Source organism: Amphiprion ocellaris, chromosome 3 (genome assembly GCF_022539595.1).
Source record: "Amphiprion ocellaris isolate individual 3 ecotype Okinawa chromosome 3, ASM2253959v1, whole genome shotgun sequence".
Taxonomy (NCBI): Eukaryota; Metazoa; Chordata; class Actinopteri; family Pomacentridae; genus Amphiprion; species Amphiprion ocellaris.
Window position 1 is genome coordinate 13430366 of NC_072768.1, and position 25388 is coordinate 13455753.

At 40.5% G+C, this 25388-nt stretch overlaps 3 protein-coding genes across 5 annotated transcripts; 1 reads left to right on the top strand and 2 right to left on the bottom strand.

Moving 5' to 3' along the window:
* Positions 1–53: 53 nt before the first annotated feature.
* On the bottom strand, positions 54–6770 carry fads2 (fatty acid desaturase 2). Of its 3 annotated transcripts, none has more exons than XM_023290680.3 (13): positions 6418–6770; positions 5638–5883; positions 4088–4198; positions 3566–3763; positions 3357–3458; positions 3162–3287; positions 3017–3077; positions 2867–2943; positions 2373–2470; positions 2148–2244; positions 1775–1854; positions 799–924; positions 54–544 (listed from the first exon to the last, which is right to left on the bottom strand). In XM_023290680.3, the coding sequence occupies exons 1-13, from the start codon at positions 6505–6507 to the stop codon at positions 493–495; spliced, it is 1464 nt and encodes a 487-aa protein (XP_023146448.2). In that variant the 5' UTR covers positions 6508–6770; the 3' UTR covers positions 54–492. The 3 variants fall into 3 exon arrangements, with proteins under 3 accessions (XP_023146448.2, XP_023146450.2, XP_023146449.2); XM_023290682.3 differs by having other exon boundaries at positions 5638–5916; positions 6418–6768; XM_023290681.3 differs by having other exon boundaries at positions 5638–5946; positions 6418–6766.
* A 7910-nt stretch (positions 6771–14680) lies between these two features.
* On the top strand, positions 14681–19068 carry LOC111582146 (leucine-rich repeat-containing protein 10B). The gene is made up of 2 exons (XM_023290676.3): positions 14681–15092; positions 15275–19068. Exon 2 carries the CDS (start codon positions 15485–15487, stop codon positions 16688–16690), a length of 1206 nt encoding a protein of 401 aa, XP_023146444.1. The 5' UTR covers positions 14681–15092; positions 15275–15484; the 3' UTR covers positions 16691–19068.
* A 607-nt stretch (positions 19069–19675) lies between these two features.
* ppp1r32 (protein phosphatase 1, regulatory subunit 32) lies at positions 19676–24841 on the bottom strand. The gene is made up of 11 exons (XM_035957453.2): positions 24424–24841; positions 24198–24315; positions 21933–22086; positions 21796–21841; positions 21563–21663; positions 20829–20894; positions 20655–20741; positions 20499–20564; positions 20316–20410; positions 19845–19949; positions 19676–19767 (listed from the first exon to the last, which is right to left on the bottom strand). Exons 1-11 carry the CDS (start codon positions 24515–24517, stop codon positions 19749–19751), a joined length of 951 nt encoding a protein of 316 aa, XP_035813346.2. The 5' UTR covers positions 24518–24841; the 3' UTR covers positions 19676–19748.
* Between the last annotated feature and the right edge of the window lie 547 nt (positions 24842–25388).

Genomic DNA, 25388 nt, shown 5'->3' on the forward strand with positions numbered 1-25388 from the left:
TGTGCACAGTTCTTGCGTTTGTCACTGGATTAATGACACCAGATTTGCAGAAATGCTCAACACAGTTTCTTTATTATATATCGAAAGAGCAGAACGAGAGTTGCAGTCAAAGAAGAAGCTTGACAGAAAATAGTTAAAGAAATGTTTTAACCCTCGGTTACATTGGGGTTTGATATTTGTCAGCCAAACTGTCATGTTTTATTGTGTAAACTGTATCACAAGATAGAAAAAAACTCAACAATCAGTTATCACAATTGTATTCATGACACCTCACAACTGTTCATCAAGAGGCTCTCAGGGAGTTTAGAAAAACCCTGTGAGCACTAAAAATCTGAAAATGAAATCAAGACTTAACTATAATACCAACAATAAGAAAATATCATTCCCACACTATCGACTGGATTTTAAAATCAAACAGATACAATCAGTTTTTGATGCAAAAGAGGAGAGAAACATCCCTCCTTTGAAGTACAGTGAAGACAATGCAGTTTGTCATTTATGCAGATATGCATCAAGCCAGAGGTCCCCAGAGTTTTTCAGTGACCTGAAAATGAAAGTGAGGAAAACAAACAAATCATCAGCTAATTATTAGCCTGTATATGAGGTAAACATTTCATCACCGATTCTGTAAGACAAACTTGAGAGCCTGACAAGAATTTATATTCTGTAAAAGAAAAGTAACTTATACAAATAGGCACAACCTTCTGTGTTTATTGAATCCACACATTCACTCCTGCAGCCTTGTCAGACTGACAATAAGTTACAAATGTGTAATAATACTGTTATTATTCCACTTACCCAACCACATCAGTGAGGCCCTGCCACATCGTTTTCATCTGGTAAGGAACTCCATGTTTGTCACAGAGATCACGGACCAGCGGAGCCACCAGGTGGTAGTTGTGGCGCGGCATCGTAGGAAACAAACTTAGGAGGAAAACAAAACAGGATGTGTTTATCAGACAAAACAGCAGCCAACATGTCTCAGCATTTATACTCTTGGTTACAGTTTAACAGACGGCACCAGCAGGTTCATACTCAGGCATCTGTCATATTTTTATTTTTATTGCTCCTTCACAATAATATTGACCAAGAAATGCAACAAATATGAAGTGCAACACATTTTTTCTAAGCGTGAACCAGTATATAGCTGACTGAAGGTTAATAATGCGATACACCAACAAAAAAAAAAATTAATCTCACATTTTGCAGTAAATTCACAGAATAAACTCTAAATCACTGCAGCTCTCATAATTAGATTTTTCTAAACTACAAAATATCATCTGTCATCTTTTCTCAAGTTTACAAGCGCTAGATATCCAGCAAATTTCTTCAGATTAATTACACCGTGTTTTGTAGATTCACTAGAGGCACAAAAAGTAACTTCTTAATATCCTTATACATTTGTTTAGTTTCTCCTTAAGCGTTCTGAAAAACTATTTTATCAAGTTGTTGTTTTTTCACAAGAGATTATTTATACTTTTGCTAATATTTATTGGTGTCATGATTTTGTTGTATTTGTATTATATTTTCCTCTATCAAGGCTCAGTACATCCTCTGTAAGGATACAATTTCTGGCGTGGCTTCATAACAAACATGACACTGATTCAGGAGTACTAAAAACATCTGAGCCTTAATGTTGGTTGCCTGCATAGAACATAATTTACAATTTAATTTCAATAATCTGTGACATGCTGGCATGGCACTGCAGGACTAGTGTGCTTGTGTTTTTTTTTTGTTTTTTTTTTAACAAACTTTCAGTCATTTTTTGACTTACTGGTGTTCGATCTGAAAGTTGAGATGTCCACTGAACCAGTCATTGAAGACGGACTGTTCAATGTTACAGGTGGCCTGCAACTGAAGGAAAGAATGAGACAAAAGAGTGCAAATGAGTTAAAACATCCATCTTTTAGCCATTACTGCTTATCATTTGGAGGGTAGCGGTGATTTAATACAGTACTGCATGGTTATCATAGAACACAGTAAAGTAAACAGAAGAACCTGATCCACCCTATATATGTGATAGGGACCAATGAGACGCCTCCCTGATGGTCACATGTGATAAACTGTTGCACATATCTGCCCATCAGCAGCACCTGCAGGTGAATGTGGATTTTACAGCAGTCAGAGTTTTACAACAAACCAGGTACCTGCATGGTCAGCCAGTCCTGGCGCTTCTCGTGGTCGATGTCCATCGGCAGGTGATTCATCTGAGTCACCCACACAAACCAGTGACTCTCCAAGAACCTGTAACAGTACAAAGTTATTCACCGAGGAGGGTGTAGCACCGTGTGATCAAGGTGAATAAAAATGAAATTACTTCCTAACAAGTCCTATTAAATGTCTTTGAGTTAATTCTCTTTCAGATCATTTACCTAACGAAGCTGATGAGCACCAATGAGCCAAACAGACCATACAGGGGAACGTAACAGGAGAAGTAGCGAAGGTAGTACGACATGGACCAGGCCAGATCCTAAACAAGACAAAAAGGTTCATATCCATCCAGCCATGCATTATCTACACACCACTTAATCCTCATTAAGGCAGGGGACACCCTGGACAGGTCGCCAGTCTTTCACAGGGCTACATATTGAAACAAACGATCACAGTCATATTCACACCTACGGACAATTTAGAATTATCAATTAACCTGAGCATGTTTTTGGACTGTGGGAAGAAGCTGGAGAAATTTCATTGTTAAGAAAAATCACAGCTCACTGACACTTATCTCTTATTCTACTTATGGTGCATTCTTATTTAATCCTAAATGTTACTGGATATATTTGCCTCAAATTAAATTCCTCCTGACGTATAAATTAGAGAATCTTCATATAAACTACATTATATTATACAGAGGATGGAATCTTACCACCCAGTCGCGGCGGGAAATCATAGTGTGCATTATCTGAATATGGAAGTAAACTGGAATGAGCAGCGGCGGTCCCACTGAAAGAGAAAAAGAATTATTCCTAAAAAGTTTCAGTTTTTATTCTTTATAAATAACCCTAAAGAAACATACCAAGAAAGAAGTACTGGTGTTGGCGATGATAGGGCATGTATTTGATCTTTTTTATGCCGTACTGCAACAGAGAGTAACAAGTTGTGGGATGAGCAACTGGATTGTACAAACTTTTAAATTAAGTAGAATCATCTGTGCTACTTGCCTCCACTGGCTGAGTGGCTCCGAGTACGAAGACGTGCAGCATGTTGACGTCAGGGTCTTTACTGAAGATGTTGGGTTTAGCGTGATGCTGGAAATGTCTGTGATTCCACCAGTTAGCAGAAGCTCCCTGAGAACGCAATCTTTTAATACCTGTGCAAATTTCACAGAAAAGTCATGTAGAGTCGAGGAAGGCTACCTTTAAATGACCGATGATAAACTTCTGCAGGATGTGGTTCCAGCTGGACTTCTTGAAGACAGACAGATGACCAAAGTCATGCTGCAGCCATCCAGCCTGCGACTAGAGAAGAAGAAAAGAAACAAGTACTGTGAGATTAGTTTCCTGCAGAATTTGCCTTAAATCAGGTTGATAGTAATTAGACCGAGAGACGATGATGTTGGAGTCACCTGAGCAGTTGCCAGCATCACCGAGCACAAGAACGTCAGAACCCAGCTCGTCCCCCAGAGCCAGATGATGAGCCACGCGAGAGCCTCCAGCAGCAGGATGTGACCCAGGTGGAGGCAGAAGAACAAAGGCTCCGCTCGAAACAAACCCTTCTTCTCCATCTGCGCCCGTAAAGTGTTGAAATCCTGTATTATTGCTGCCTGGAAGCAAAGAAGAAGAAACAGACACACTTCTGTAAAGATGAAAATATGACGCACTGATGTAAAAGTTGCAAAATCAAGAAAAATGTTTTTTAGAAGCATTAGAGGAGTTTGGGTTATTTAACAGCCGATGAAACATGAGTGTCCACAATCTCCTGAACACCGTAAGACTCATGAATAACAAAGCAGATCTGTGAATAGTCCGACCTACTCCTGTTCCTCAGGTGTTTCTGGACATGATTCATCGTTCCATGTTGTCAGAGTGAGACTGAAGCTGCTTTGTAAATGAAGGACTGTATTTAAAGAATTACAGATGGGTCTTACATTTTTATTTCGGTCCTGGTTGGATTCTGTAGCTGCCAGCTCTCCAATCAGTAGAGGCTTCAGAAACTTCTGCACAAACTTCAGCTCAGGATGAAAAGCGGTGAACGCCTCCTGGAAAAAAAGTCAAATTCTTGCATGTGTTCACATGTTTGGCCAATAATGGAGCTGCACCCATGACAGTAGACAATGTAGACAGTGTATAGTGTTGAAAAATGGTCAGAAAAGAGTTTTTGCAGAACATTTTGATGTGACAGTGAAGTTGACCTTTGACCCTTGGAGATAAAATGCCATGACATCATTATTTTATCTTAGTTATTTGTATGAAACCTTGATTTATTGACAAAAACACGTTTTGCGAGGCCATCGTGACCTTGGATAAACAAGCTTTTATCATTTCAACATCATCAAGTGAACGCTTGTACCAAATTTGAAGACGTTTGAGGCAAAATATCTCTCTGGTGGAGCAGCCATCAAAGGCGTGAAGCACAGAAACTACTTGTTGCTGTACTAAGTAATTCTGGGATCCTATTTCTGCAACATAACAATATGAAAAGTTGAAAGAAAAAACATCTAATTTACTGATTCAGAGAAACTTTTAAGTTGTAAACATAATTTTAATGGGTTGGGTTGATGTAATAATGTTGCATCAGCCGTGTACAATTTAAACTCAAATTAATGCATTTGTTAATAGTAACTCATTTTAAGTTAAGCTAATTAATGAATTTGGCTTGATAGCTTATTTTTTAATCACAACTTATAGATGTCAAGTTCACTCCCCTATCAGCTTTTTATGCATGAGAAATTTCAAACAATTAAGTCTTGTTTAAAGCAATCAATTTGGAAATATTCTCAATTATGATGAAAATTTCTTTAAGATAAAACTTGACCATTGGACCCTGAAACTGATGGAAGTTTTTTTCATAAAGGGGATTTCATTTTTTAAAATTACTGCCAACTTTACACAATTCTTTGCTCTCAATAATAAATAAACGATTATGGAGGAAAGGCTCATTTCCTTAACTTGGTGTAGCTTGTTAGTCGAACATAATTACATTAGAATTCATTGCGTTACGTCTTTGATTGAGGTTAAACATTTGCTCATAGGGTGTGTGAGTTCTAATGATGTTTTGGAAACATCAGCTCATTCTGTTTTCCATTATCATGAAATGGAAAAAAGTGAACACTGAAATAACACTACAACGTAATTTAAGAGAGTAAACCCCACCACTTATTTAAATGCAAGATTGCAAGACCAAAAAAAAATCATTTATAGATGTAAATAAATCTTTTAAGTTGCAAACATGATTTTGATGGGTGGAGTTTACATAAAGATGCTAGTAATTGTGTCAACTTCATATTTAAACTTAAATTTCTACATCAGTTGATTTACAGCTAAACTCAAGTTAAAGCAACTCAAACTGAGGTCAGGATTTCAAGTCCTCTATCCATTTACCAAACAAAACAGCAGCTATATTCTGTATAAATGTGTTTATGTGTTAATTTTAATCTAAAGGAAATTTTTTTTTTTAAAAAAGGTGCCACATACTTACCGTGGCATCCTCTCCAGCGTAGTGGCTGATGACCCGAAACCCTCCTGGATGCCTTTTGGCCCACTGAGTGATGTTGTAAACCTTACGATCGATGACCAACCACTGGTCATTCCTGCTGCAGTGTCTCTGAACCTCCTCCCAGGTGTAAACTCCTCCATCTCTGCCGCTGACTGGTTCTCCTGGCTCGGTCAGCTGTCCTCCACCTCCCATCCTCACTGCTGTGTCTGGCCTGGAGCCACCAGCACACTAAAGGGCCAGTCAGACACAAAGTTCTCACACCTGGATGTAAGGAACCTGTGTTCAGACAGTCTGTGCAGAGGAGGCAGAGGAGCAGGTCTTTACCCTGTTGCTCTTTTTAGTTTAACCACCCAACTGATTGTAACACAAGTGGTGCAAGACAGAGAGGAGAGCAACATCCTCACTAATAATTGATGATGAAATTCGACAACCTTGGGGGTATGGTGGAGCAGGGCGGTGTTTAACCTGCTGACACAAAATCTAAATGTCAAGTGCATTTAATCACATAATCAATGAGGCAATAATATGAATAGCAATGTGGGTGCGTTTTAGACTGCTTAGTAGATAGATGCGCAGAAACAGGCTGTCGCTGATCATCATAACAGTCATCAGAAAACAGCACAGATCGAGCCACAATCAGAGCATGAAAAAAAATAATAAACCGCCTGAGAATGAATTGAGCAGTAATGGCAGATAACGGGTGGCAGGCTGTCTGTCCAGCCTACAGGCCACAAACATGGAGATGAAATATTTCTGACTTACAGCATCCAGTATTCCCTCCTGCTCTCCCCGAGCTTCAGTCGCATTCACACACCGGCTCACTTTATTAGCTCCCGTTCCGTTCTGATCCATTCCAAAGAGCAAACATCCCTAAAAGCCATCCTCAACCTCTCTCTCATATGTTCACCGTCGTCTCATTCAGTCCAAACTCCGAGCAGATCATTCGAGGGTATCTGGGCCAATCGGCGCACAGTATATTCTGGACCACTGGCCAACGTGCCATAGGCTCAACAAGCTGCTCATCTCAATGTGAGGATTCCGTCTGAGCGCACAGACGGAGCGCAGGCAGCTGGAGGACGCAGGTCTTTACGCAGCCAGGAGGAGACGTGTGGGGCGAGTCCAAAGAGACGTAGAGCTCCGTTTATTGTAGACTTGGTCGACTTTAAGTAGACAGCAGGCTCCTTTCGACTCCAGCTGCGTTGCTGTGGTAACAGAGTGATCAACACCCACCTCCCTGCAGGGGCGCCCCCAGAAAATCTGCATAGGGGTGTCCAGATGCAATATCTCAGGGGGGAGGGGAAGGTACACCATGACCAAAAGCCATGAATATATTTCAGCAAGTCTACATATTTGGACATTATGTCAGTATGTGAGTTAAGGGATCATCTCCTGAAACACTTTGCTTGGTTTTCTTTTTAATGTCTTGCTTTGCCAATCCATTCTGTAGAACATAATGTTTATTCTTCCACTCAAGGTCAATGATCTTCCTCTCGTCCGCTATGAGGAAGATCCCTGGCCTTGAGTGGAAGGGTGGACCACTGCCAGACAGAGACCAGCACCTGGCTGATGGCATGAATGCCTCCTTCTACAGATTTGACAGCACTGCCTCATCTTCTCAGCTCCCTGTAGTGCTCACTCCCCCATCCTCCAGCTCAACCATCTCCTCCCATCCTCCTCCAACCAAAACCTCTACCTCCATTCTCTCTAACTTCCCCCAACCCCCTCCCCCACCAGCTCTGGTTCCCTCCTCCAGCTCAGTCCCATCCCCCCTCACTCTTCCCTCTCTGACTCCATCTTTCTTCCTTCCTCGAGCTCATCCACCATCTTACCCTCAACAAATCAGCCATTTCAGGTGAAAAAGGAACTGGATAGGCTGAAACGGGGCAAAGCGCCTGGTCCTGATGGTATCAGCCCCTCAGCTGTGTGACATCCTCACATACTTGTTCAACCTCAGCCTGAATCTGCAGAAGATCCCCATGCTGTGGAAAACATTCTGCATAGTCCCTGTTCCCAAGAGGAGACATCCTACTGACTGCTGCTACTACAGACCTGTAGCCCTCACTTCTGACATCATGAAGACACTGGTGCTTTCTCATCTAAGACCCAGGGTGAGAACGTACACAGACCCCTTGCAGTTCGCCTATCAGCCCAGCAGTGGCGTGGATGATGCCCTCATCTACATGCTACAGAGGGTCTATGGATATCTGGACGCTGTAGATGCGACTGTGAGGATCATGTTTTTTTTTAACTTTTCTAGTGCCTTCAATACCGTCAGGCCGGCACTGCTCAGTGAGAAGACGAGGATGATGCAGGTAGAGTCAGCACTGGTCTCCTGGGTCATGGACTATCTGACCTACAGACCATAGTATGTTCCCCTGCAGAACTGTGTGTCCAACAAGATCCTCTGCAGCACAGGGAACTGTCCGGTCCTCTTCACATTATATACATCTGACTTCCGGTATTACTCAGACAGCTGCTGTCTTCAGAAGTTTTCTGATGACTCCGTGGTAGAGGAAGATGTGAGGAGGAGTACAGGGACATGATCATGAACTTTATTGACTGGTGCAACTTCAACCACTTTCTACTGAATACCTGAAATGGTGATTGACTTCAGCAGGAAGAAGTCCACACCGGCCCCAGTCACCATTCTTGGCACGGAGGTGGAGGTCGTCTCCAGGTATCGGTACCTGGCAGTGCAGCTGGACGACAAGCTGGACTGGTCCAGACACATGCAGGTAGTGTACAAGAAAGGCCAAAGCAGACTTTACTTCCTGGGAAGGTTAAAGTCAATGCATATGGTCATACTTGATGACTGTAATGTTAGTAGTCTGTTGGGTTTGTGGGTTTTCTGTGTCTTAACATGCTGCTGTAACAAAGTAATTTCCTGTAAAGGATCAATAAAGCGTGATTCTATTCTATTCTATTCTATTCTATTCTATTCTATTGGAGGGTTCTTTTGTCTTTGTGGTGTAACTGTAGCCAGAAGTACTGACTCACCAGTGACTGGACCTTCCAGATGCAGGTGTCAGATGGTCTTCAGTTCATTAGTTGTGTAACTTCTAGCACCAACTGACTGTACATGTATTAAATTAGGTAAGCTATTTAAAAGGGGGTGACGACTCATGCAATTATTTATTTAACGTTTTATCTTCTTAACAAATTGACATTTCCTGACTTCTCCTGCATGACAGAGTCTTAATTAGTGTCAAAAAATCCTAAATGAACGGACCATGACTCAATCCTGAAAAGCAATAAAAGGAGAAACTTCCAAGGGGGTGAGTTTTTTTATAGGCCGTCAACTGCAAAACCGTAAAATTTCTAAATTCACGCAAGATGGCAAAACATTTTTTGAGTCACCATTATTCACTTTAATAATTTTATGAATATAGCAAATCACTTTGGGTTGAGAAAAAGTAATATTTCATGCCTACTGTGCCATAATTATGGGATATATTGATAAATGTGCATGTAAGACAAAAATATGTATTGCTATGCATCATTTATTTTGTACAGGTTTTTGCATTTGACTACTAAATATGTGCAACTTATTAATTTGTTGTCAACATTAGGGCAAACAACAAAGCTAGAGTGAACACTGAGTCACCTGGTGTCACACACTGAGATTGTTGGCAGCATTAAATAAGGAGTATGACTCCAGTATGGTGTGTTATCATGCCGTTACTGTACATCAGTATTATGAAACGTGCCTAGTGCAAGTTCCTCCTCCACCAGTAGATGGTGCAGATATGTTCCTTTAATCAAACACCTTCCTTGTCCTCATGTAACCCCGAGGATGCAACAGCAGACAGGCCTATCATTACAGTTTCTGGTTGCCCTCATCATCCAGAAACACATGCAATGATGCAACACAACACAAATGTTATGTTCCATTATTAATGCTTTTCTCTCAGTATCTGATGAAATATGACCACAAATGACGACATACAGTAAGTTTTTCACTATTTATTTGTTTATGAGTTCCCCATGCTGACTGGGTCATGCAGAGGTTCATCTGCATTCACCACATTCACCTCAGCAGTCACATCCATTCACCACCCGAGGTCTCTGTCTGTCTGTCTCCTGCTTACAGTCCATTGTGTCATTTCAGGGTCGTTTGAATGCGATGCAGAAATTTGCGAATCAGCTCTTTTAGTCCTCAGCATATCAGACAGGATTATCCTCAAGCAGCATGCGGCCTGTCTCCCTGTTTGTCCGCCTCTTCTGCCACAGCTCATCAGGCTGACAGAAGCGCTGCACATCTGACCCCAGCTGCTTTTCCAGGCTTTTCTTCGGTATCACAACCAACAAAGCACGCTGTCAATCAGAAAACCTGTCGACTATTGTCAAGCATTTGATGGATTCAGGGGAGAAGATTAACTTACATTTAGGTTACTCAAGTACAATCTTCACGCCGTGATAGTTTCCTTGACTATATCTGTTCTGAAAGACTTTCCACTGTTCCTCCACTGATATTCTATTAGCCTTTCTCTCAAATACATTTACAGTATGTGATGTCTGAAAGTTTCTAGTGACTCTGCAGAAGCACACAAGGATCTTATTGGTTAGAATTAATTTCTCCACATTAAACTACCCAGAAGTATGCACAGTAAAGTAGCACCAGTTCAAGTATCATTTGACACAAAATACCGTTAATACATCAGTACACGTACAACTTTACTATTAATACTTTGACTTTGGATGTAAAGTACTTTATGTTACCAAATATTCAGGGCTATAGGGCTCCATAAATACGATATTTTGGGGGAAATGTACAGCAAAGTATCAAAATTATAAGTATTATAATAGCATAATTTGTATAATATAAGCATATGATTATTATTAAGTCATTAGATTATCATTATTGATTCAGCACACAGATATTCTTGGCTATATGATCACATTTGGTCAATTTATCAAAACTTTAACAAAACTGTATGCTTTTGGGTAGTTTAAAGTGGAACAAGACATGTTGTTTCATCTTGTGCTTTCCATGGACAATCTAAGCCTGCAGTGTCACTAGTTAAGCTGTGTAAGATAGAAATAAAAATACCTTAAAATTGCATTGTAGTAGCGCGTTCACCTCTTGTACTCGGTAACAGCGTGTGGTGTGTAGTGGTGGAGTTGTTCCAAGTATGAGAAGCTGTGAATATTTCTCCAGTGAATAACGTTATTCTTTGCTGTAACTGTTGATGTCTTTTTATTCAAAACTTGCCCTGGGCTCATCTCAGTGATGGAGTTATTTTAAGCCACACTGCATGAATGTATTTTAATCATGTCACATTCATTTTAATCTGAACGGCACTTTCCTGGATCTATCTATCTATCTATCTATCTATCTATCTATCTATCTATCTATCTATCTATCTATCTATCTATCTAAATTAATAATAATTAAAAAATATCCTACATGTCAATGCGTTGGTAATCTTCAAGTCAATCCAGTACCTCCATTTAATTTAAGATCAACATTGTGAGGGCTCACAGTGTTTTATTTTGGTTATTTATGTGTCTGTTTTGTGTCAAACCAGAAACTCACAGGAAAGCTGCCATCACAGTGTTTTCAATTGGTCTGTAAAAACCTGCAGAAGCTAATGTCTGTAGGATTTGATAGGAATCATCACTGAAGATACCATCTTTGGAGATCCAAGAGACTGTGTGATGGTGGTATATTAATGGATGATTATTCAGATTACTAGGATTTATTCAGATTCTGACTTTAGAGGAGCAGCAAGACCTTAATTAGAATAATCTGTCGGAGTAAATGTCCTACATTTAAAACATTATTTTAGCCAAAGTACATAAGAATCGTCAGCAAAATATACTCAAAATATCCCAAATTAAAGTAGCAATTATGCAATACTAATGCTCATGTTAGTATTATATATTGGAATACTATAATTTTCTATGTATGTTGACATATGTGAGCACCATTAGTGGTATAGCAAACTAAAGAGGATTTTATTTAAAACAGGGCATGGTTATATGGTATGAAAGTGAATGAACATACTATGTACAGTACAACAATAGCAAAACAATGTCACACAGCAGGAATGAAGCGCAACGATATTACTTACACAGAGGGACAACATTCTTCAAGAAGCTTACATATAACTTTTGGTTTGTCCACCTGTGAAGCCAGCAGATGGACAGAAAATGGCAAATACTATCCATCCATTATGTATACACTATTTTATCTTCGGTAGGCTTTCAGGGGACTGGAGCCTGTATAAACTGACTTAGGGCGAAGGCAGGGTTCACCTTCGACAGGTCACCAATCTATCACAGGGCTACACAGAGAGACAAACAATCAAGCACACTTACATTCACACCTACAGCCAGTTTAGAATCACCAATTCACCTGAGCATGTTTTTGGACTGTGTGAGGAACACTAGGCGAGAGAACATTCAAACTCCACACAGAAAGACCCAAGGCCAAGATTTCAAGCCAGGATCTTTAATCTATGAGGTGGAGTGCTTGACACTGCACCACTGTGCCACAAATAATATTCCTTTGCTGTTCATTTTTCTTATGTATTTACCTTCAAACTAAATTTGATAATTATCTTTGAGGTAGTTGTTAACATAAAAGTTGCAGACTGTGTATTGTCTGTCCAGGCCTTTATATCTTCCAGCGGCTATCAAAAAGAGAGCATCACATTTTATAAACTCATCTTATGTTACCATTTGAAAGCATAGTAGAAACCATCAACAGTGAAGTAGGATAAACAGTACAGGTTCCCTTATGTTGTATAGTAGAAGTACAAACATGCACAAAATTGAAAAACAAGTGCCTCAATTTTGTACTTGTAATTGCTCATAGTAAGTAAATGTATGTAAGTTACATGTCATGTGTCTATGTTTTTTTTAGATAGTATGCACAATGTACAGAATTAGATCAGATTGTTAGAGCCACAGGTCAGGCTGTGAGTTGTGGCAGGACTCTCTCTCCCCTACAGGTGTGTGTGAAGCTGATGAGAGGTCCAGGTGTTTCTATTTGCAATCAGCAGATTGTGTGCAGGTGGAGGCCGGCCAATCAGCTTCTGTGGCGTCCCTATAAAGACTGCGCTCAGGCGTCTTCATCCCTCCAGTCAGTGCTGTGAGCTGAACTGTTTGAGCCACGATATTTTTTTTTGTTCAACCAGTAATTCTGTTTTCTTGTGTTTAGTGCTGACCTCTGCCTGCTGTTGTTTCCTGATTCCTCCAGTTCTCTGGTCTGCCATCTGGTCCTCCGTTCTTCTCCATGGATTCTGTTGGACTGAGGAAACTGGCCGTCGTCAGAACCACCAGGATAACACCAACCACAACACCTGGAGTGTCTGGATCCATCTTATTCCCCTGTCCTCCTACCTCGCTTGGGATGCCATACCTACCATCCTCGTTTCCGCTTATTGAAAGGAGGCTCCTAGGAAGAACCAAGAGGAGACGACTTCCCCCATGGACATTCCTCCTCCCTCTTCTAGTGTCAGTAAGATTCTCCAGCCCGAGAGTCACCAGACGTAGAATATACCAACCTGTTTTCGTCGGCTCTTAACCTCTGGGATTTTTTAGGTTAGAGCTTTTGGGGTTTCAGTACAGTTACTGGTTGTTTTGAGTTTGTTTAGTTGGGTTTCCTTAATTGTTTTCCTGCCTTGGTTATACCAATAGTGGGTTAATTGTAGTTTTGGATTTTGTTTTTGTTTTAGTCCTCCTTACCTCTAGAGGTGTTTATGTTCAGTTCTTTTTTTGGACCTCTGGCTCGGATTTGTAGTTCCGGTTTTTGTTATGCGTGTATTCCTTTAGTCTGTAAATAAAGCATTTTAAATGCAAATCTTTCTGCTCTCTCATTTCCTGCTGTTGAGCCTCTGGCACCTGCTGTAACACAGATAATAAGGTTTACAAAATATAATGTTTATATATTAGCTGAAAATAACCAAAAGCTTCTCAAACAAGGAAAAAATAGATCTTGTATCTACACTGGACAAAAAAATAAATACATATAACACATGTAATGGTTTACTCAACTATACAATATATTGTTTTCAACATGGCGGGTCAAGTTGTGGTTCCAACACACAGCATCTCTACAAAGGAACGTACGTCATGAAACATCCAAGAACGCACTACATAGGAAATGATGGACAGATGGAGACTGGGGGTCATAGACCAGAAAACACATGCCAGCAACGAGTTACACATCTGTGACGCATTGTGTTGATGGGGCTGATGATGTTGCTTGTGTAAAGTTATTCCACTCTTCCTAAAGGACTTGGTAAAGTTGGTGGACTTTTGGGGGACAAGGTCAAATTGTCTGACGCGTTTATCCAGAGCGTCATGCTGCCTGAGACTATTTATTAGATGACAAATCTTCAGTCCTGACTGACATACCAGCATCCTGCATGCCAACAGCTCGTTCTCGTGTTTCATCATGTCATTAAAATAAAGCTGCGTTTTAAGGTGGTCAAAGGAAGGTCTGTGTTTCGGTGACACTATCGGATTACAATCCTTTAAAGTCCCACGAATTGTCTGTGAATTTGTCACCAGATGAAAACTTTTTTGTGCACAAATTGAACCCTTTTCCAACCACAAGAGAAATTAGATTTGTAATTTTTGTCTCTAAGTCAGAAAGAAAGACAAATTGAATGCTGTGTTTATATTTTTGATCATATGATATAAATATATATTTGCACATATGACATATTGATACAACAACAAGACTAATAACTGATGCATGCAAAATAGCTGACCAAATGTCTTGAGTAATGGTGTATGCATGTTATTAGTGTGTGTGTGTAGGCCTAATAGTGCATACAAGAATAAGCTTATTATTTTAATCTTTAACCCTGAACATGATGCGGTTCTCTTTAAAAAGTGTTTCAAAAGCTGCCATGTCAGTCAGTGGGGATTGAGGAGAGAAAGTTTTATTGCTGCCGTCGCTTTTTTTTTTTTTTAGAATAGGCTTCTGCTAACACACACACACCTACACACACACACGCACACACTGACCATGTGATGTGATGCCCACTGTTCTGTTACAGAGGGAGGGAGGCAGCAGTTGAATGTAAACTGATGGAGAGAAGCGGCCAACATCACGGGCAGAGACTCTGTCAGTCAGCCGCTGCAATTTTCCAATATGTGCAATTTCTTTTCTCCAGCGCGGATTGTAACTCCGGCAGACCTCGGCCTCTAATGGGGAGCAGCCGCATTAACTAGTGGACACACTTCCATTAACTGTTTTTCTTTGCCGCCGGCCAGGTCACCGAGCTGCGCACACACTGTGGGTTTATCCAGCGACTCCCGGCAGGAAGAGGGGCAGCAGAGCGACTGTTTAGTGCCCTAAAGTGGCACTTTTTTCCTTTCCTGTTCTGACTGAGAGAGACCGATGACGTGAACAGGTGACCTGAAAGCTGAGCGTTATCTTTCTCTCTAAAAGCCTCGAGGAAGTCTGAGAGCAGAAGAGGGTAAGGACTGCAAGGATTCAATTTCTGCTCAAAATTCAGCTGCACTTTGTTGAGCTCAACTACCTGCAACATTATTACTATTATTATTACTATTATTACTACTATTACTACTACTACTACCATTACTATTACTCTACAGCTTCATAGATCCTCCACCGCTGATTTATTTTTTTTTTTAATAGATGAAGCCACCAAGAGATACTTGACAAAGTGCGGTGGCATGGCTGCAACAGTGTTAATTAGTCCGGACTGTAATGCTGTTTGCAGCCGGTGGGTTCAACCACAAAACAACAGCCGCTGCCAGGCTGAGGGTTAACTAGTCGCAAACACTGCCTCATCAAATGACTCTGTCCTGACTCACATAGGAGTCAGAGAGGCTGCAGGCCACAGTGATGGGCAACTCCTCCAGGAAGGAAGAAGAAGAAGAAGGAGGAGGAGAAGAGGAGGCAGCGAAGGATGGAGAGGAAGAAGAAATCACAGAGAAGAAGAAAGAAGAGGAGGTGGAGGAGGAACTTCCATTAGGAGTGGAGGAGTTGTTGGAGAGTGGAGATCCCGTGTTGGACTTGAGCTACCGTAAATTCAAGCGGCTTCCTTCTCGTGTTTGTGGACTGCTGCACCTGGAGAAGCTTTATGTTTGCGGGAACAGCCTGCGCACGCTGCCGGACAGCATCACCCAGCTGCAGGGTCTGCGGATACTCGCCCTGGACTTCAACAAGATGGAAGACGTTCCGCCGGCCGTCTGCCAGCTCACCAACCTCACCCGCCTCTACCTGGGCAGCAACCGGCTCATGAGCCTCCCGCCAGAGCTGACAAACCTGCAGAGCCTGCGCTGCCTGTGGGTGGAGAGCAACTACTTCCAGAGGTTTCCCCGCGAGCTCTACGACCTGCCCAACCTGAAGTCCCTGCAGATTGGCGACAACCGGCTGAAGACGCTGCCTCCAGACCTCTGGCGCATGGAGGCTCTGAGGGGATTATGGCTCTACGGGAACCGCTTTGAGACCTTCCCCAAAGTCCTGCTACGCATGGAGTTTTTGGAGATCTTAGACATGGACCGCAACAAGATATCAGAGTTTCCCAGCCTGAAGCGCCTCAAAGCCCTGCGCCTTTTCTCCTACGACCACAACCCAGTGAAGGAGCCTCCTAAAGTGGGCGAGGAGGTGCTCCTGGTCGGGGAAGGGGCTGCAGAGTTTTTGGAGGAGCGGGAGGCCAGGAAGGAGAGACGCCGAAAGGCCGCAGAGAGAGAGGCGGAGGAGCTGGCGATGGCCGGAGAGGAGCCGGTGATCCACGGCATCCTGAAGAACAGCAGCTCCAATTCAAAGCAGGCAACAAGTGAAGCTGCGGTGACCATAGAGGGAACAGATGATATAGAGGGAGAGAACCTGGTGAGGGAGGATGAGGGAGGGTGCATGGAATACGGCGGAGCTGAGCTGGAATATAATGAAGACGGGGTTGAATATGAGACGGAAGAGCTGATATGTGAGGGAGAAGGGTTCGAGTATGAGGGAGAGGAGCTGGAGTACGAGAGAGCTCAGATGGACTATGAGTATGAGGACAGGGAGGAGCTGGAGGACATGGGGAGACTAGATGAAGGGGAGTGAAAAAGAAGCCTCAAACGTCCAGATGATCTGCTGGCAGGTGGATGAAAATCCAAAAGAAACGCTTTTGAGAGAAGCTGACACAGAGAGTGTGAGATTTTCTTAGCTGTGCTGCTAATTTATGACCTGTTAAACTGTGAAAATAAACGAGCCGGGCATTATGTTTCCATAAACTGTGACATCTCACAAATGACCAGATCAGAGCAGGACTCAGGTGGAGTGTGTGTGTGTGTGTGTTTACAGTGTGTATGGTCCTTTTTCCATCATTAAATATTAACTGGGTTGATAAAGTCAGCGTCAGTCACTTGTGGGAAAATTTTTCTTAGCCGGTGAAACCACCAGCCACTGTTTACTTGACTGACACACTGTAGTATTTCCACAGAATCATGGTCAGTGTCTGTTTTATGTGCTTGCCAGTGCACCTCGCCTTGGCTCACTGCTATTTTTACAAACATGTGCGCATGTAAATGGGTGTATTGGCCTTAGATTTACAAAATATTTATGAAATGCTTAACACAAACCCCCACCAACCCTTGTCAGTGTTGTGTAAGCAGTCCTGTGAGTGTCAGAGCCAAGAAAGAGACAAGCAGGATTATTAGAGGGATGAATAGCTGGGGCGCTTCACCATAAAAGGTAAGTCCACAGGGAGGCTTCAAATATGAAATGGACTGATTAAAAAAAAATAAATAAAAAAATCAAGCAGAAGATTTTTACTAATATAAAAAACTAAAGCTCCCTGCAGGTCAGAGACTCAGGTTGGTTGTGACCTTTGTATTTTCCTTTTTGTCTGTGACTTCACCTTTCCTTCCTCCGTCTCTAACGTGAAGCAGCCCGCTGCTTGTTCTCCTCTCATCTCTGCACTCATTATTCATGTGGGGCTCGCGTGTAATCCAATCCTCTTTCCCTCCGAGTATCTTTCTCTCACATCTCATTGAAAGAGTGAAATATTTATCCCAATGCTAAAATATTCATGCCTGTGCTCGTGAGGCAGAGTTTCTCGACTCCGGTGTCTGCGCTGAGGAAACAGTTGCAACACACTCCAACAGATCACTCAAATTTCACATGGAAGCATTTTTTTTTTTACATATATAACTGCACTTATCAGATAAAATTATGTTTTTTATAAATGTACAGCTGGAACTGAAAACTATTTATACTAACTAAAATATCACAAAACAGTATTTTTTAAACTTGTCTGGCAAAAATGACAAAAATATCAGATTTCCAACTTTGATTTATTTATTAATAAATTTATTGCTTCAGCTCTAGTTGTATAATTTCCATTTTTCACTATTAGAAATAACAAAATTAAACAGTTTACTGCCATAGTAGCAGCTCTGCAAGGTTGTTCTTAGGCACAGCAATGCTTTGAGCTAAATGCTAACGTCAGAAAGCCAAAATGCTCACAGGGTCTGTGTGAACATGCTGATATTTAGCAGCTGTAATATTTACCATGTTTACCACATTAATTTGGCTTGTTAGCATGCAAATACTTTCAAATTAGAAATGAAAAAGGCTTTTTAGACAGATGAAATATGTTCCAGAACCAAAAAAAAAGTCCTGTTGCTGTTCTTTAAAGCTCTTAGGATTTTTAAATGAAAACTAAACAGGCAGTAGAGCTGAAGCTAACAGGAATGTTATTAGTTTTGCAGGTATTTGATATTTGGGAATCATCTTCTGGGGACAATAGTTGAATGTTCTGACAGACTATTCAATAGTTATTTCAGTGTGGACCAAAGCAGTGGACCAACCAACAGACTGCACTTCCTAAAAGCTACACTGTCAATATAGCATGACTCACATTTATTTTATTTCTCCGTGGACCTCTGGAAGATGTAGGCAGCCAGATATATGTGATATTTTATCTATATTTTGACGTAAAGCTCAGTTGATACTGGATTTCTGGGGCCAGTGCTGATACTGATATATATACAGCTGGTTAACACAGCAAACTTAAAAGTCTCAGTGACAGAACAGCTGTCAAGTCAGGGCTAAGTTTGTAAAGGGAAAATGATGAAGTCATTCTTTATTACCTTTCAATTAACTTTATTAACCTTACAGAAATCTATCTCACAAATCAGTTGGAAACTTAGCGTGCAGACACCGCTTGACTCCGCACCACTTTTTGCTTAGCTGTGATACATTCTCTGCTACATGTGCTACAGACAGTACTGATAGTGTTGCCAACGATGAAGTTGGAGCTGCCCTGGTGGACAAACTGTGATGATGCTTTCTCTCAATTACACCAATTATCTTGTTGTGCATTTAACTCTGTTAAAAAAAAAATCCTATCGGTGCATATCAGACAACATAAACATCAATATACCAGCATGTCTGTGATGGGCAAGTATGAGCTAAAAAAATAAATAAATCAAAAACGCTCAACTGGTATATTGACTACTCTCTGCTAAATTTCCAGACAGTCAGTGTGGCCTTTTGCATCTGTCTCAACAGTGTGGATTGTTCTGCTGATGCAGAACCTCTGTGGTTTGTGAGAGTTGACTCACAGTCAGAGCACAGTGTGGAGCTGCAGTAAATGACACACAATGTGTCGCTGATGGAATCTCAGTCGTCCTCCTCGGTCAAGACTCTGCTTCTCGACCCACAGCTGTGGGTGGCAGAACAGCTTGACACAGCGCAGACGTCCACGGGAATCAGTGGCACACTCAGCCTGAGTGTAATTATTTTGCTCATTAGTTTACACTCCTCTCATTCTCTGTAGGTCAGTGACAATGAGGTGGCCAAAGACAATGGTTCATCTCCCTTCACTCCCTCTTTGGATGTCATACTGCTCCCCTCACCCAGCTGTATGACTGGCAGCTTCTCAGCTCACACAGGAAGGATTTCACAAAGAGATGAAAATTAACAGTTTTTTTGACTGGATTATTATAAAACAACACAAATGGGGGAGTGATTAAATTTTTCAGCACACCCACTGCTTTTTATTCCTGTACAAACTATTGTATTTATATAAAAAAACAATACCAATAGTGGTAGAAGACATAGTCATTTATTCGTGTGGTGAGCAGCTCTGCAGGTAGCATCACTGGAGTGAGGAGGTCTAACCCCTAAAGATGAACCTGTGGAATGAAAATAGATCATGTGAGTCATAGAAAACATGTGCATGATGGGACTTAATGTTGCAGCATCTATGTACCTGTCCATTTCCCGACGAGTGTAGTTGTTGTCCATTTTGGTGCTGATGATTCCTGCACAAGTAGGACCAGATTTTAGGTTTTCCAAATCAGCGTGATGGCAGAAGCTGGTAAAAAATAACGAAAAATAGAAATTTACCTGGACAATTGTAATATCGGTTTTATCGGGTGTAGTTACATTTAGCAGTGGTGGAAAGTAGTAAGTGTCTGCTCCAGTCACTTAAGTAATAATTTGAAGTCATTGTTCTTTATTTAATGTTCGTTTTATGTGACTTTATACGGCACTACATTTTGGAGGTCAAAACTGAATCTTTTATTTCAGTATATTTTGTAGTATAATATATCTTTGACACCCAATTGTAATTCTTACATCTTTTCAGTTCAGGACTTTAACTTTTGCCACAGTTTTTATGGTCATTATTATATAGAAAAATGACTCTTCCACCACTGCTGAAAATGCCAAAAACACTTACGTGCTCTTGTAATGTGTAGCGAAGTGTGAACCATCTAACGGTGTATTAGGGAAAACTTGGTTACTCTGTGCTGTTAGAAGAAATCCTGTGGGCTCCTAAAAACATAATATCACATTACATTACATAATAACGAACAATACGCAGATAATCTTTTTTTAAAAAAAAGAAGCTATAAATAAAAACCTTCTTCCCAATGGTCTTCAGACTTGGTGCATTGCTTTTACTCTGGGGTGATGGCAGGAGGGAGCTCTGGAACATCAGAGATGGTAGTGTTATTGTATTATCATAGTCTAAAAAAATAAAACTATTTTCAAAAAAAAACAAAGAAGTGTCACTAACTGGGCAGGCCAAGGGAGCGATGGCACCTTGTGTGAATCCTGATTCTCGACAAGAACGGCTACACACCCCCGGTATTACCTCAGTGCCCTCAAACACAGAAGAATAAACCTCGATTTGTCACCAAATGACACCTGTTTGATTAAATATGAAGATATTCAGTGAGTGTCCCTCTACCTGCAGCCATGACGGTGGTTTGAAGTCGCTTTTCGTCACTGGGCTGTGAGCCTGACGAGGTTTTTCCTGATATATCCATAAAACATTTTAAATACAGCAATGTTTAAAGTAGACTTTATATAGGAATATAATGGAGCTATTATGCAAGTTTAGCTGTTAGAAGACCTTCAAAGAATTAGATAACAATGTGTTTGCCTGTTTCTCCAGAGTTTCCAGGTTTTCCAAAATGTTTTTGTCTCTTATGTTCCAAGAAATAAATGTTCAAAAGTAGCTCACAAATATTTTGTCTCATTTTTAAGAAAGGCTCTATAAATTCTACTTGTACAGTTAGTTTGCAGCAAATAAAGAGTAAAGTGATTTAGTTGGGAACAATATTTTGCCTGTTTTGCAGCTGTAAAAAGTCATTACAGCTGCAGGCCAGTGTGTGATGTTGAGTTGAAATAAACTATTCAGCCCTTGCTCTTGCCCTTGTAAAATAAGCAAATTGCCACCCAGTGCAATAACGTGGCTCGTTAATGAGTGTTTAATAGTTTAACATACGTAAATAAAAAGCCTTTTGGACAGCAATGGTGCTCTATTGAACAGAGCCATGATATATTATTCGGTTTGGGAAGCAAAGGCAGTACAGTTTGTGCTGTATTTGGTTTTGGTCCTTCTGTTGGGGATTTGTTGACAGTAAGAAAAATATGGAAATCTAAACTATATAGAAGCCAGCAATGTAAAGCAGGACTCACTGTGCAGCTGTTTTTCTCCTGAAAGGTGAAAAATGTAAGATCTCTTCCCTCAGTGAAACCTGTCTCAGTTTTTGGACCCACGGTCACATGGTACTGAGAAACTGGAGGAAGAGTAATTGTTCAAATTCACTTATATTTCAGTTTTTCCTGTATAATCTAATAATTTAATTTGTCATTTTATAAATAAATACATCACATGCACATAACCTTGGCAGTTGCCGCCTTTATTTTACCTGCAGGAGGGAGAGGAAGGTCCAGAAATGATCTTTGGTATTCTGTCTGAAGACAGAAAGACAGGCAGTTAATGTATTTGACTTTTTTTTTAACATCTCAAAGTGTTGTTGTTTATATGTTGTTAAACCTACTGCACCTTCTCCTCCATAGCTGCTGTTTTCGGCTGAGTCCTCGTCTGAAGGAAGCCGCTGTCTCTGGGTTTGTTAACGATGTTTGGCAAATAATCAGACCGGATGCGAGGCTGGTAGTGCAGTTTAGTCTGAGACATGTAACTGTCTGATAATGAGAGTCTGGAAACAAAAACAACTCACCTGAGTCTGAGGAAACACTTCAGAAGAACACTTTTCATTCATGACAGTCTGACTTTCTGTTTTTCCTTCATTGCTTCAGGAAGCTAATTTACACTGAAGCACAAGTTCCATCAAAAAATACTCTTGAATCCTGTGAACTTCTGGGACCGAGAGACTCAAAGTTCACCCTAATTACAAAAAATAACTCACTGTCTTACTCGTCTGATCTGGCCCAATTTAAGCCATATCCTGTCTCCAGTCTGGAGGACGTAAAGATGAGTGCTGTTTTATCTGCAGTGCTCTTATAGCTGAACATTTTGACTTAATACAAGGTTCTGATTTCTTTTGGGCAAAGATAGAAGACATGCTTAGATCTGGTACTTATGTAAAAGTACCAGTACCGTAATGTAGAAAAACTCTGTTACAAGAATGTCCTCATATACATCTGTAATTAAGTAAAAGCACAAAAATATTAACATCAACATATACTCTCCAGTTTACTCATTGTGCAGAATGGCATGTTTCAGGATAAGGTATATTACTGTGTTAAAATTACGGATGTAAAAATATGTTCATGTTAGACCTGGTAAAAGTGGTTTAACTGCTTTATTTGGTTTATTTGCTGTGTAACAAGTGAATTTACCCTCAGGAATGGATAAATTTGTATGAAAATTTGTAATAATTAATTTTTTAAAGTATATTTTTCATCATTAACCAAATCTGCCAAATACCTTAAGTAATCGAATAAATGCAGTGGAGTAAAAAGTACAGTATTTGTCTCTGGATTGAAGTAGAGGAGAAGTATAAAGTAGCAGGAAATAGAAATTCTTGAGTACTTCACTGCTGATTTTGGAAGAAAGTAGTAAAATTCTTTACAGCAGTCTGTACAGTATCCTGAGCACTACAAATGTAACCCACATCTGTTGATCCCTGTTTTAGGTTTATTCAGTAACAATAACGTCTGCTGAGGTCCTGCCGTTGTGTACGGTGACTCACTGGACTATCTTACTGGAACTGCTTTTAATTCCACCTGTGCTTTTCCAACAAGTAAAAATGCCAGCTCTGAAAGTCTGTTTTCTGAAGTGTGGAGGCAGAAACCTCAGAGATGGCTATCTGTAAGACCCTACACATATATTTAAATCCACTCAGCAGACTGTAATCTTTCTGGCTGATTAGATTTCTGAGTATATAGATCTCAGTGTACACTTGGTTGGCATCTCCCAGATTCACCTGGAACCTGTTAGAGTTGGACAAATATTCAATCTACCTCCATATCACGAAATGTTTTCACTGCAGATTTTTATCTGTCATGGATAGAGAAGCATATCTATAACAACAATGTGTGCTTAATAGTCACGTGTCTGAGTGATCCACCATAGTGTGGAAGTGAACATGCGCAAACAACAACTTTAAACCTCTGCAGAGGCGAGACGTAAAATGCGGCGGCCCTCACTAATCTGCACAAATAAAACCTCGGCTACCATTAGAATATATGTTTTTGTCTTTATTATGTCAGACTCGCTCTTTAACCCTCCTGTTGTCCTCATTTACAGGCACCGAAAAATATTGTTTCCTTGTCTGAAAAAAATCCAAAAATTCAGCAAAAAATTCCCCAAATTTATGAGTTTGCAAAACCTTCAGGAAGAAAATTCCAATAATTCCTTAAAAGTTTCCCTTAAAAATTTTATTTTTTTAAAAAAAATCCTCCAAATTTGGCAAGAAAATTCTTGTAAATATTTTCCAAAGAATGAGTAAAAATTTTCCAAAAAAAATTCTAAAAATGATTACACATATATTAGTAAAACTTCCAATATTTTCTTTAAGAACATTCACAAAAAAAATCACCCAAAATCCAGTGAAATTCACTGGATTTTGGTTGATTTTTTTTTTTGTGAATGTTCTTAAGAAACATTTTTAACATTTCTGTTTTTCAACCAAACCTTTTTCAGTGATTTCCCAAAAATGTTGAAAATGTGGACATCAGAAGTTTCACTGTGAAAAAAAATATTTTTCTCCATATTTTCAAACTTTTAAACGGGTCAATTTTGACCGGCAGGACAACACGAGGGTTAAAACAATAAAGAAACAATCAGCTGGGCCCTGACACTTACCCAAACCGAGGGTTGTCAGTGTGGTCCAAACTAGGTGTGTAATAAATCGCTGGTCTCTGGTTTGATGTAAAGCCTGTATTACTGGGACGTCCGAGGTAAGAAGTGAAACTCATCCTTCCTGAGACAAATGTGCAAAAACTGCCTGTCAGAATCCAAATCTGAATCAAAATCAATACGATAAAAGCTGTTAATCCTGCAGGTTCTCCATCTCACCCTACACGCTCACCATAAGCAGCATTGAGCAGCGTGTTGCTGGTCAGTCGTCCTCTCCTGCCAGTTGCTCCAACAGTCGGCATGACAATCCTCCCCTGCTCAGCCATCTGTGACTGCTGTAATGGAAACCTTCAGTGACAACAGTGATGGATAGCAAAAATCCTCCGGGTATGTGGGCAATGCTGTAACCACAAATAAAAGCAGCAAACAAGGTGTAACTCCTTTGATTTGTGGGTTTGACAGAATCCAGCCAAACTTGGAGCTCGCTGAATAAATAATAACACAGTTAGTGGGAAATAATGCAATAAGTGCTCCCTCTTTGTCAGATGTAGTGGGAGTGAGCAGAAACACCCTGAGCTCACACAGTGAAGTTACAGCTACTTTTATGGAACCTGAATATAAATTACCCAAGCAAAAATAATCTGTCACTGAGGACAAAGCTTAACTTACTCCCAGGACACACCTGCAACTCCAGCTCACCTCTAGTCTTGTGCTGGGTTTGCAGGTAAACAGGTTTCTGTTGCTAGGAGATCCAACACAAGAGAGCATTACAGCCCAAGAGTGAAACAGTCTGCCCCAAGTCATGTCTTTAATTATATTTAACATTGCAGCAGGGTTTTTTGAGCAGATTCACCTTTTGTTACCTGCAGTGTGTTTAACATTCAGCTGCTTTTCCTCATAACACTGAAGGCAGTAGACTGCTGAAGATGAGCAATGAGTGTTTGTTTTGTCTTCTGTAGCCTTACAACTGTGTCAGATTTAAGCTCGATGTTATTTTGAGTTTGAGGTAAAAATTCAAATGAAAGCACAGATAACAATAAAAATGTAATGTCCAGAGAGGGTTATTGATTACCTCTACTGACATAATATACATTAGATTTGCTCTGCAGGACTTAACAAGGAAATTTTAACCAAACAAGTAGATTTTTATTAGTTAGGACCCATATATCTGGCTGAAAAGATCAAAAGGCATGTATG